This window comes from Camelina sativa, chromosome 19 (genome assembly GCF_000633955.1).
Source record: "Camelina sativa cultivar DH55 chromosome 19, Cs, whole genome shotgun sequence".
Classification (NCBI taxonomy): Eukaryota; Viridiplantae; Streptophyta; class Magnoliopsida; order Brassicales; family Brassicaceae; genus Camelina; species Camelina sativa.
In genome coordinates this window covers 19,329,851-19,341,685 of record NC_025703.1, presented here as the reverse complement: position 1 = coordinate 19,341,685, position 11,835 = coordinate 19,329,851, and the positions used below count along the sequence as shown (strand labels likewise).

Below are 11,835 nucleotides of genomic sequence, written 5' to 3'. Positions count from 1 at the left end.
ACAGGAAATGCCTCCAAATACCAGGAATCACCAAGAACACTCAAGAACACTTTTTCTCCCTTCTTTTCTCTCAAAAACGGCCAAAATCGTCTAATGAGACAAAAGGAACGACTTAAGGGTTTTCCTTTCCCTTTTGCCCAAAACGCAGCGTTTAACTTAAGTCAAAACGTAGGAAAAAGAGTTAGCATTGACCGATGCTCCTCCAGCATCGATCGATGCACATCCTAGACCGGGATTCTGGTTCGCGGATGTTACATTCTTAACAGTCAAACATGTCCCGAATGATTTGATGACATAAAAACTGTTAAAGGGGTCGTTTGTGAAACTTACAAAGAGGCATGCTTTGCTTTTGGGTTGTTTGACAATGATCAGGAATATATTGATGATATAGTCAGAACAAGTTTTTTGGAGTACAGGTAACTTCTTACGTCGTCTCTTCGTGGTCATGCTACAATCTTTTAGTTTATCTCAACTAGAAGTATTTTGGGGGAAAACATGGGAACTACTAACGGAAGATATTGAGAAGAGACAAAGAGATTACTTTAACCGACCAAGTAAAACATCATTCGTTTTATATAATAAAGTCTATATTGATTGTGTTGAATAAGTTAATCTTTATGATATATATATATATATATATATATATATATATATTTAAATATCTCACTCTATCTGATAAGGATAAACAGAAGTTTGGCTTACAAAATATAGACAGCATATTAAAAAGCAATGGAACATCTTTGTCAGCTTTTACAACAAAGCCTAAGCTACCAGACGATATCATGGATGATACTAATCTACTGATTGTTGATGAGAAAGACTATGATCGGGCTGAGCAGCAAGAAAAACATGATACATGGATAAAGTCTATGACAGACGAGCAAAAACAAATATATGCTGAGATCATGGAAGCAGTGGTTAATGACATAGGAGGGGTGTCCTTTGTTTATCATTTTGGAGGAACTGGTAAAACCTTTCTTTACAAGACTCTTTCAGCAGCATTACGAGCGTGAGGATCCATTGTCTTAAACGTTGCCTTCAGTGGCATTGCTTCTCTGTTGCTAGCAGGAGGACGGACATCACATTCTAGGTTCGAAATTCTAATTAATCCTCATGAAAATATTGAATGTACAATGACTCATGGATCAGATCAAGCACAACTGGTGACCAAAGCATCTTTGTTTATATGGGATGAAGCTCAAATGATGAGCAAACACTGTTTTGAACCGTTAGATAGAATTTTGTCGGATATTATAAAAGGAGAAGGTAATCGACCTTTTGGTGGGAAAGTTGTTGTATTTGGAGGAGATTTCAGACAAGTGGTACCCATCATCCCGAATGCTGGAAGAGCAGAAATATGTATGAGTGCACTAAATACTTCTTATTTATGGGACCATTGTAAAGTATTGAGGTTGACAAAGAATATGAGGCTTCTTGCGAAGAATTTGAATCCCACGGCTGCAAAGGAAATCAAGGAATTCTCAGATTGGATACTGAAAGTTGGTGATGGAAATATTGCAGAACCAAATGAAGGCGAAGTGATGATAGATATCCACGGGAGTTTTTAATCATATCAGCAGACAATCCTATTGAATGATAAAAAAGATCCTCTGTTCTTTCAAGAAAGAGCAATCTTATGTCCGACCAATGAGGATGTTGGCATTATCAATGAATATATGATTGATCAGCTAGAAGGTTAGTATTTTTCGTTGTTTTTTAAATTCCTTTTGTCCAATAAAGCCATGCTTCGAAAATATGTAATTATATAGTTAAATTTAAAAAAAAAAACATTTTAAATCTGTTTGTAGGTGAGAAAAGGACATACCTAAGTTCAAATTCTATAGATCCAGCTTATAAACATTTTGAAAACAATCCAGTGCTAACACCTGATTTCTTGAATAGTTTAAAGGTATCTGGAATCCCAAATCATAGGATAAGACTGAAGGTTGGTTGTCTAGTAATGTTGTTAAGGAATTTAGATCCAAGGGGAGGTCTAATGAATGGTACAATATTTCAGATCACACAATTGGCTGAGTTTGTTTTGGAAGCTATTGTGATTACAGGAGTTAGAGTAGGCGACAAAGTGCTCATACCAAGGATATTGCTTACTCCTTCAGATACTAAATTACCTTTTAAAATGCGTCGAAGACCTACCTTTAGTTGTTGCTTTTGCAATGACTATTAACAAAAGTCATGGACACTCAATAAATTATGTTGGATTGTGTTTGCCTAGGCCATGTTTTTCACATGGTCAGCTTTATGTTGCAGTTTCAAGAGTGACTTCTAAAAAAGGTTTAAAGGTTTTGATTGTGGATAAAGAAGGAAAACCTCAGAAGGAAATCATGAATGTGGTTTTCAAAGAAGTGTTTCAGAAGTTGAAATGAGTCGCTTAAGATAAGAGAAATGTTTTGGCAAGGTAACTATTATTTTCTTTCTTTTATGCGTATTGACTAGAGCAATGGTTTAAAATTTCTCAATATTTGTGTATACATTATTCAATTTCTGGTCTAATTATAGGATGTTTAGAAAGGATGAAAACACTGTCGATGATTCTGAGGATGAGAAAGTTATTGCACAGGAACTTTGTTTGGAAGGAGTATCGTGGATTGATAATAAGGATTATGTTGTAATAATTTAGTATGGTTTTTTATGTTTTGAAACGACCCGAACGTTTTTAAAAAAATAATCTTTAATAAATAATAATAAATATTTTAAACTAGTGGTCCCGTATCCACTAGCCACCTAACCACAAACACACAACAGCGGATAACATAACCAATACCATTAAACCAATATACCACCAATATTAATTCATAACAATAAACTAATAATCCAAACATCATAAAACCAAAGAACCAGTAATCCTAAACAACATTCTAGGACTCAACTCTAGCATCCTAACAGAAGCCAGACAACAACCAATCGAGCCACTAAAACATCATCCTCTTCATTTCCTTAATTTCATTATCACACTTTGTCTTTACCTGTACCACAAACACAAATTGAGATCCATGAGTATTTGATAAACACTCAATGAGCAATCCTCCCATCTACTTGGCTATACACACAAACAATTAAGATAACTCTAACCATCAAGCAACAATCAACAAACAAACAACAAACCAGGGCATGCTCGACATCGCCACTCACATTGACCGACACTTACATTGCATCGACCGACACATGCTCGACATGGGCTCCTAGGTCAAAATGCGACGTCCTCGCAATGAATCGACCGACACACAAAGTGCATCGACCGACGCACATGTCGAGCATCGTTTTTCCCCGAAGCTTCTCGCCGGATCTCCGTTCCTACACCAACAAAACTTGATCCCAAGCCACAAGAAAGCTTCACAAATCCCCAAATAACATTCTAACAAGCCAAACAACACATAAACAAGCAGATCAGAGAAATCTCAATCTTAGATAAGTCATGGTCATGCACTCACCTTTGCCAAGAAGATTCTGAACCTCAAACAAGAAGATCTACACTCCTAGGAAGCTCCTACAACGATCCCTGCTACAGATCTCTACAGGAACAGCTTCAAATCTCCCAAAAATTCTCAAAAACAGCAAAAACTTCTTTTCTCTGTTTATTTTCTCTCAAAAGCGGCCAAACTTGGCCACAAAACGACAAGTCTCCCTTTTATAATCGACTCAAGAGTTTCCTTAACCCCAAAACGCAGCGTTAAACTTATGGTTAACCGCACATAACCGACCTTGCATCGATCGATGCATCCCCTAAACCGGAATTCCGGTCGCGGATGTTACATGTTTGAACTAAACCTAAAGTATCATCTTATGGTTTAGTTTCAAACTTTTTTCCATACTATTTAAAATAGCCTTTGTTTAAATTTAAAATGTAGACTTTGGTAATATTTGAGAAATTGGTAATAGAAACTACTTATTTTTTTAAAATAAGTTTACGGTAGTAATCTGTCAAATAACATAGAATAGGAAAAGCAAAAAATATAAAGAAAGATCTATTGAATTTGAATAACTTACCGGGATATAGAATAGATTTCTTTGTAATTCCACTTCTATTTTGAAAGTATAGATTATCTATACTTAAAACAGGAATTACCCTAACAGAAAAAAAACAAGTTTGACATTAGACTTTATTCAAATGAAAAATACAACTTTTATTAAACTAAACAAAGATTTGGTATCTTATCTTTAATTTGGAAACTACTTGTAAGGCAAAAGAAATCCAAAACTTTGGTTTCTTATAAGTCAAACTTTAATCCAATTGTTGTGTCAAATGATTGTCTTATTGAAAGTAATTTAACCCTGACCAGGTAACTCATGGGAACCACAACCTAACCAAACACATACAAGAAAACACCACAAACAGCCATAAATCAAGAAAAACAAAGGATTCTCAGGTTTAGATCAGTCATGGTCATGCACTCACCTCTTTTGCAGAAAGTTCTGACCCAACAACGACGAATCCAACCCTTAGAAGGCTTCTCCTTTATTTCTAGCACAAGATCTTCACTCCACAGCAACAGATTTCTCAATCCAAGCCAAGAAACTCCCAAAACTCTCAAGAATACTCTCCAACACTTTTTCTCCTTTTCACAAACTCTCAGGAACGGCTAAACTCTTAAAACCCACGACCCTAGGTCGACTTTCCCTTTAAATACTTTGATTTGGAGATTTCACTTAAATCAAACCGCTCCAATTCGACAATTTAAAATAATCTGGTCAAACCAGAAATTGTTGGTGTCGATCGACACTACTATCGACACCCATCTCCACTATCTACAATTTGGTTCACGGATGTTACATAACTATAATCATAAATAGAAAGAACATATCTAAGTATTACTTTCCTTATCAATTCAAGATGAAATCGAAAAATCCAAAAAAACAGATTGATGATTGATCTTAAACGGAGTTTTCGAACTGGAAAATCGGAATTGTCTGAGAGATTATCAGCTGAATCTTATCGATTTTGTCTGACTTGACTTTTGGTTTGGAGACCACTCTTTTTGTCGCTTCACGTTCTTTATTTGTTTTTGTCTTTTTTTCCGCAAACATACATTGTTTTAGGGAATTATAATAGAATGCCAATGGACCTGGAAACCTATCAACTATATAATTTTCAATTCAATATTTTTGGCCCATTAATTTTTTCGACCATTGCCAAATATTGAATAATAAAAATTTTATTTCATCAAAACTTACAATATATAAAATTAAAAAATAAACAAAAATAAATAAATACACCGTGCATGTACGTGCGGGTCAGTTAATAGTATGTTTTTAAGGAAAGTACAAGAAAATAATGTAACACGAAGACTGTATGTGGATATTTTTTGGTTCTCAAAATTTTGTGATATAGATTTACAACCATTACAAACTTGTTAATTTCCAAAGGCCACCAAAATGAGTAAAGGAAGACCTAATGTTATCTAATTTTTAAATTGAAAAAGTAGGTGTTAATGCTGTGAAGAACTTGTTGGAAGCGGGAACTATTGAGTATAGTGAAGCAAAACATATTCCTCCAAACTATAGAGAACTAATCTATCTTTATTAGTGGAAATGGCGAGGCAAGAAAGCATGCATGCATGGAATTTAGGCATTTGTCTCACGTGCCCATTAGACCATTGCTTTCGACCACCAACACGGCAACACACATCCCTTTTGTCAGGCTGCTTTGTTTCTCGTTTCTCTTCACTCTCTTTAATTTATTATCCTTTTTTTTAATAAAGAATAGTTAGTTAACCATAGATGTAACACTGTTAACAGATTAAATCACGCCTAGTGGCCTAGGCATACGGATGATTACCACACGGATTTGACATTTGTATTAAGGAAAGCTCAATCTGTTTTGTACTAGCTTGTCGATTTGGTGCACAAGATTTACGGTGAAAATACACGCTTTGGTGAATCCTTTTTGTTAATCTCATTTACATGTGGTGGATTGTTGTTTGGAACGTTAGGCGAATAATGATGAAGTGATTAGGATTGAAGTTACAATTGTCTCTTCATAGATTAAGCCTTACTATACATATATATTTGCTTTAAATACATGTGCATGATCGCACCACACCATATAAGAGAGTTACCTCTTGAGACCTTCAGAAATAAATTCCGTATGCACAAGGCATGATTCGACTCAGTGAGAAACACCCACCCTCAAATGCAAAAAAAATTGAGGTCTAATATTCCATCCCAAAAGTATCGTTTTAAACCAATTTTTTTAGATTTTCTGAGAACTCAAAAACATTTTCCAAGCTTATCAGAAATAGAGTTCGAATAATTTTGTAGACTCCGGATAAATATATACGGCTTTGTGCTATTTTTCAGAAAATTATAAAAAGACTCAACATAATGCTTGGCCGAGAATGATAAAAGACTCGAACCTATAAAAGGAATATTACAATTTATAAGATTTTGTAATCTTAATTCTCAAGAAGAACAAATAAAGCGTAATAAGCCCTTCAACAAACCACGGTAACTCAGAGTAAAACAGCCGCCACTACCATATTCTCCTAAACAAAAACAAATAAATACATAAACAAATAAAGCAGAAGTTTGGGAGAGATGGGAAACGCGTAGACCAAAGGTGGTAAGGTGGTATAAGCTTTACATGCTACGGCCTAACCCCACATGCGACCTCCTCCTATCGTGCCATGTTGACGTTCTCTCTTGGTCCTACATGTCCCCTTCATCTTCAACATCCCCTCCTTTCTTGCCTCATTTCTTGTGTTCTTCTTTTAATATTACTTCAAACTTATTTTAGTTTTTATATTTCCTCCACAACAAAATTCTCCAGCAAGTATCTTTCCAGTCTCCTTTCTGTCAAAAGACCGACTTTAATTCATAATTATGTATATCTTATTTATGTTTCCACATGTCATATTTGAGTTTCACGGCCACTGTCTTACGCAATAATATCCAAGATAACTTTTTATTCTATTAAAATAATACATTCACCATATAACACATATATACCTTTTTTTTTGCAGTTTCTTTTTACCACGGTCCGCAGTCCACCCTATCAATTTTTATACAAATATTATTACAATCACGATTAAAATGTGAAGACGCTAACAAAGCTACTTTCTTTACTATATTCTAGTTCAGCCAATATTTTCCTCGTCAAGTTTACTTCTTAATTTGTTCCAATCTTCTATGTAATGTATCGTTTCTATCATATTGAGAAACAATATATAGGTTACTATGGTAACTCCAAGTCGTGAAATTGTACTATATAACTTAGGATGATGACATCAATTGCACATAAAAATGTATTCAATGCGTTGAATTGTAATAACTCAAAGTGTTTAGTTGAGATTGGAAAGTAATAAACTTATTAGATTATTTGATGTTATTGTCAGAAGCCAACGTTTGTTTGGCCGTATGACGTGGCACTTAAGAAGTAACTTAAGGAGCTTATTCACCTTCCTCTATATAAATACCCCAACAGGCTCTTCATTCCAAAACATATCCATTCCATTACCAAAGTACAAAACATAAACTCATTCTCTGTCTCTTTCCTCTCATCCAAAATATCTCTTTCCTTATTTGTTTTTTCCCCTCCAAAAGAAAACAAAGAGAAACAAAAAGACTGAAAAATGGCAGTAGATTCCAACCTCTCTTCGCCGTTAGGACCTCCAGCGTGTGAAAAGGACGCAAAAGCCCTCCGCTTCATCGAGGAAATGACCCGAAACGCAGACACCGTTCAAGAAAACCTTCTCGCCGAGATTCTTGCTCGTAACTCAAACACCGAGTACCTACGCCGCTTCAACCTAGGCGGCGCCACCGACCGTGATACCTTTAAAACGAAGATTCCAATCATTACCTACGAAGATCTTCAGCCGGAAATCCAACGCATTGCTGATGGAGACCGCTCTCCCATCTTATCTGCCCACCCCATCTCTGAGTTCCTCACTAGGTTCGTTCACCATACTTTGCTTCATATTTTTACCTTTTTCGATTTCTAAATCATTCAAATCCATATACCGATAACACTCGTAAAACTTTAGAATTGGTATTAATTTTGCTTATAATTTTTCCAGCTCTGGAACCTCAGCCGGAGAGAGGAAGCTCATGCCGACCATCAGAGAAGAGCTTGATCGTCGTCAACTTCTTTACAGTCTCCTCATGCCTGTCATGAATTTGTAAGTTATTCCCATTGCTAAAACATTTTTACCATTAATTTTTTTTTTGGTTTCCATTAAAAACAAGTTACTGTGAGATTGAAATGGATTAGAACCTAGCTCAATCATTGGGTTAGCCAACTCAAATATTGCTTGGTTAGAATGCGGAACAGAAGACCAATTCTAATATAACTAAAAAAATATATGTGGTGACGTATGAGTTTGTTAATTACATTATTTATCATTTTTCCAAGCGTTGACAATTTTGTCTCATTTCTGTAACAGGTATGTGCCAGGTTTAGACAAAGGAAAAGGATTGTACTTCTTGTTCGTTAAGTCCGAAACAAAGACACCGGGTGGGCTACCGGCTCGACCAGTCTTGACTAGTTACTACAAGAGTGAACACTTCCGGTCTCGACCATACGACCCATATAACGTGTACACAAGTCCCAACGAAGCAATACTTTGTCCCGACTCATTTCAAAGCATGTACACTCAGATGCTCTGTGGCCTCCTTGACCGCCTCTCTGTCGTCCGCGTTGGCGCAGTCTTTGCCTCTGGTCTACTCCGTGCAATTCGCTTTCTCCAGCTCCACTGGTCTCGTTTCGCCCATGACATCGAGTTTGGATGTCTCGACTTCGAGATAACTGACCGGTCTATAAGACAATGCATGTCCGGAATTATTAAACCGGATCCTGCCCTGGCGGAGTTCATCCGTCAGGAGTGCAAGTCGGAATATTGGGAACGAATCATCACCAGAATATGGCCCAACACTAAGTACATTGACGTCATCGTAACTGGAGCCATGGCTCAGTATATTCCAACGTTGGAATACTATAGCGGAGGTCTCCCAATGGCTTGCACCATGTACGCCTCCTCCGAGTGTTACTTTGGTTTGAACCTTAACCCAATGAGCAAACCGTCAGAAGTCTCTTACACCATCATGCCCAACATGGCCTACTTCGAGTTCATCCCTCTCGGGGGCACCAAGGCTGTTGAACTCGTTGATGTAAAGATTGGTAAAGAGTATGAACTTGTTGTTACCACTTATGCGGGTCTTTGTCGATACCGAGTCGGTGACATCCTCAGAGTCACAGGTTTCCACAACTCCGCACCTCAGTTTCATTTCGTGAGGAGGAAAAACGTTCTCCTCAGCATCGACTCGGACAAGACCGACGAGTCAGAGCTTCAAAAGGCCGTGGAGAACGCATCGAGGCTGCTTCATGAAGAGTGCGGGAGCCGCGTAGCCGAGTACACTAGCTACGCAGACACAAGCACGATCCCAGGCCACTACGTCTTATACTGGGAGTTGTTAGTGAGGGACGGGGCAAGGCAGCCAAGTCATGAGACCCTGACTCGTTGCTGCCTTGAGATGGAAGAGTCGTTAAACTCGGTTTACAGGCAAAGCAGAGTCGCGGACAACTCGGTTGGACCGTTGGAGATTAGGGTGGTGAGAAACGGAACGTTCGAGGAACTGATGGATTACGCAATCTCAAGAGGCGCATCAATTAACCAGTACAAGGTACCAAGGTGCGTGAACTTCACACCTATTGTGGAGTTACTAGATTCTAGGGTTGTGTCGGCGCATTTTAGCCCAGCCTTACCGCATTGGACGCCGGAGAGGAGGAGAAGATAAGGACAGGCACATGTTTTTTCCTTGGAGATCTCGTGAAGTCAAAGGCTTAAAATTAATTAGCACTTTGGTCTTGTAATATATTTAGATTCCACCCTGGTGATTTAGTTTTTTTTTTTTTTTTCATTATTTTCTTCTTCTTAGTGTTTCTTTTCTTCTCGTTTTTTTTTCTTTTCATTGTGGAATCTCTGTGTGTAATTTGTTTTTTTTTCTCTAGTTGGGACAAGAAATCCTTACTAGAGAAGTTTTTATATTCCCAGAGACCATGTCTACTTTGATGGAAATCAATATTGTCATTCAATTAGTAAATTTGTTGGAAGATTTGCGTTATGATGTACTCTATAACTGCATAGTTAATTGATATGACTGCGACCTATATAGCAAAATATTAGTTGAACTTCGCCCAAGTTGCTACTTAGTTGCTGAACAGAGAAGCGAACCAACCAATCAATGATTTTTAGTGCCCTTGTTGAGTTATTGGCAAGGAAAAATAATGACAGACTGTTGAGTTTCAGGCAAGTGTGCTCATTTTTTTTTTTTTTTTTGAATTGAATGTAAAATTGTATTCAATCAAAAAACATTTTTGTACAATGAATGCTTCAGTTTGTTTGAATTTGGTTTGAGAGAAACATTGAGTGATGAGAATAGTTGGAAAATAAATCAAAATATTGCCTACGAAGTGTGTCGAGTGGAGAACCAAAGTTGTAGGTCGTCGGCATACCGTTGGTCTACTATGGTTGTGATTGAGCTGAGACGGTTTCGGATATTCTTGTCGATGCACTTGATGAGTAAAGCTTTCGGATCTCGGATTTCACCATGTCGTCTGCTGCCACAGATGGTACAGGGTGGAGTGAAACAAGTATCTGAACAGAAATAGTTGGAGTCATGGGATTGACTGGCTTGTGAGTAACGCAACCAATTGGCTCCACTCTATCCAGTAGTTTGCATTAAGGAGAGGCAGTGCTAAGTCCCTTAACACTCCTTCAGCAAACGGGCAAGAGAAAAATAAGTGATCAGTGGACTCTTCCTCATTGTCACAGAAGCTACATGCCACTTGCACTTGCTGTCCAGAGTGCCATTGTTTTATTCTGTCGCCTGTGGACAGCTGGTTATGTAACGCAAGCCACATCATAAACGAATATTTTGGAGTGGAGTAGGTAAATCATACCCCTTTATACCAAGCAACTCTCAGATTTGGCTAAGTGTGTTTGGTGGTGAAGATTTTCCTGTACTTGTCTCCCGAAGATCTCCAAAGTGGGGTATCTTCTGCCTCTGATCTGGGACGGTGATAGATTGCCTGAATCTCTGCCTCAATGGCATTTAGTGAATTAGTATGATGCCTCCTTATCTGATGCGTTTGCAATACTTCTCCAACAATTGCTTGGAGTGAGGTACCCAAGCCGATGACTCCCCTTGTCCCTGTCACTTCAATTAGCCTACCCATTGGCGACCACATGTTGTACCAGAATAACGTTGAGGAACCATTTCTGACACTTTATGCATCGATTTGGCTACAGCCCTGTATTTTACAAGCTAATTCGGTATCTTGTAATGTAGTTGGTAGTCCCTATGTGGATAAGTTCTGGAATTGCAAAGATAGTACAGATGTACTTTGTTTCTGATTAATACAATTCATTTTGTAAATTTCATAAAGCTCATGTCGAATTTAAATACAATTATAGTATGATTTACTAGGTCTGTTCGAAGCCCTCTTGTGCTATAGGACATTGTGCAATCGTTCAATTTTCCTTAAAAAAAGATTTTGAAAATTATTGTAATATGTAAATAGTTCCTATATGCTCCAACTAAACATTTGTTAGGAACTATGAAGAGATAGCAAAGAACGAGATGAGAAAAGGGAAATAAAGAACACAAAGAACACTACTATTTATTTACACTACCAATCTACTTTAAAGAGCAATATATATATATATATTTTTTTTTTCCATAGACCCAAAAACTAATCTCATGGGTATAGGAGAAACCATGTTAAATTTTGAATCATGCGGCCAATGTTACTCAAACCCAGGTAGCAGAAATTACCTCATTTTACCACCGGACCAAAGAGATTTGGTTATTATAACTCTCTAT

At 37.4% G+C, this 11,835-nt stretch overlaps 2 protein-coding genes across 2 annotated transcripts; both read left to right on the top strand.

Annotated features, from left to right (window-relative positions):
• On the top strand, positions 783 to 1,568 carry LOC109130865. The gene is made up of 2 exons (XM_019240943.1): positions 783 to 966; positions 1,150 to 1,568. Exons 1-2 carry the CDS (start codon positions 783 to 785, stop codon positions 1,566 to 1,568), a joined length of 603 nt encoding a protein of 200 aa, XP_019096488.1.
• Positions 7,524 to 9,871, top strand: LOC104766696 (probable indole-3-acetic acid-amido synthetase GH3.1). Its single transcript, XM_010490633.1, has 3 exons — positions 7,524 to 7,906; positions 8,031 to 8,132; positions 8,397 to 9,871. Exons 1-3 carry the CDS (start codon positions 7,587 to 7,589, stop codon positions 9,745 to 9,747), a joined length of 1,773 nt encoding a protein of 590 aa, XP_010488935.1. The 5' UTR covers positions 7,524 to 7,586; the 3' UTR covers positions 9,748 to 9,871.

Coding starts and splice junctions, on each gene's coding strand:
- LOC109130865 (XM_019240943.1), top strand. CDS start 783: ATGGATGATACTAATCTACTGATTGTTGATGAGAAAGACTATGATCGG. Junction 967..1,149: donor TTATCATTTTGGAGGAACTG/GTAAAACCTTTC, acceptor CTCATGGATCAG/ATCAAGCACAACTGGTGACC.
- LOC104766696 (XM_010490633.1), top strand. CDS start 7,587: ATGGCAGTAGATTCCAACCTCTCTTCGCCGTTAGGACCTCCAGCGTGT. Junction 7,907..8,030: donor ATCTCTGAGTTCCTCACTAG/GTTCGTTCACCA, acceptor TAATTTTTCCAG/CTCTGGAACCTCAGCCGGAG. Junction 8,133..8,396: donor CTCATGCCTGTCATGAATTT/GTAAGTTATTCC, acceptor TTTCTGTAACAG/GTATGTGCCAGGTTTAGACA.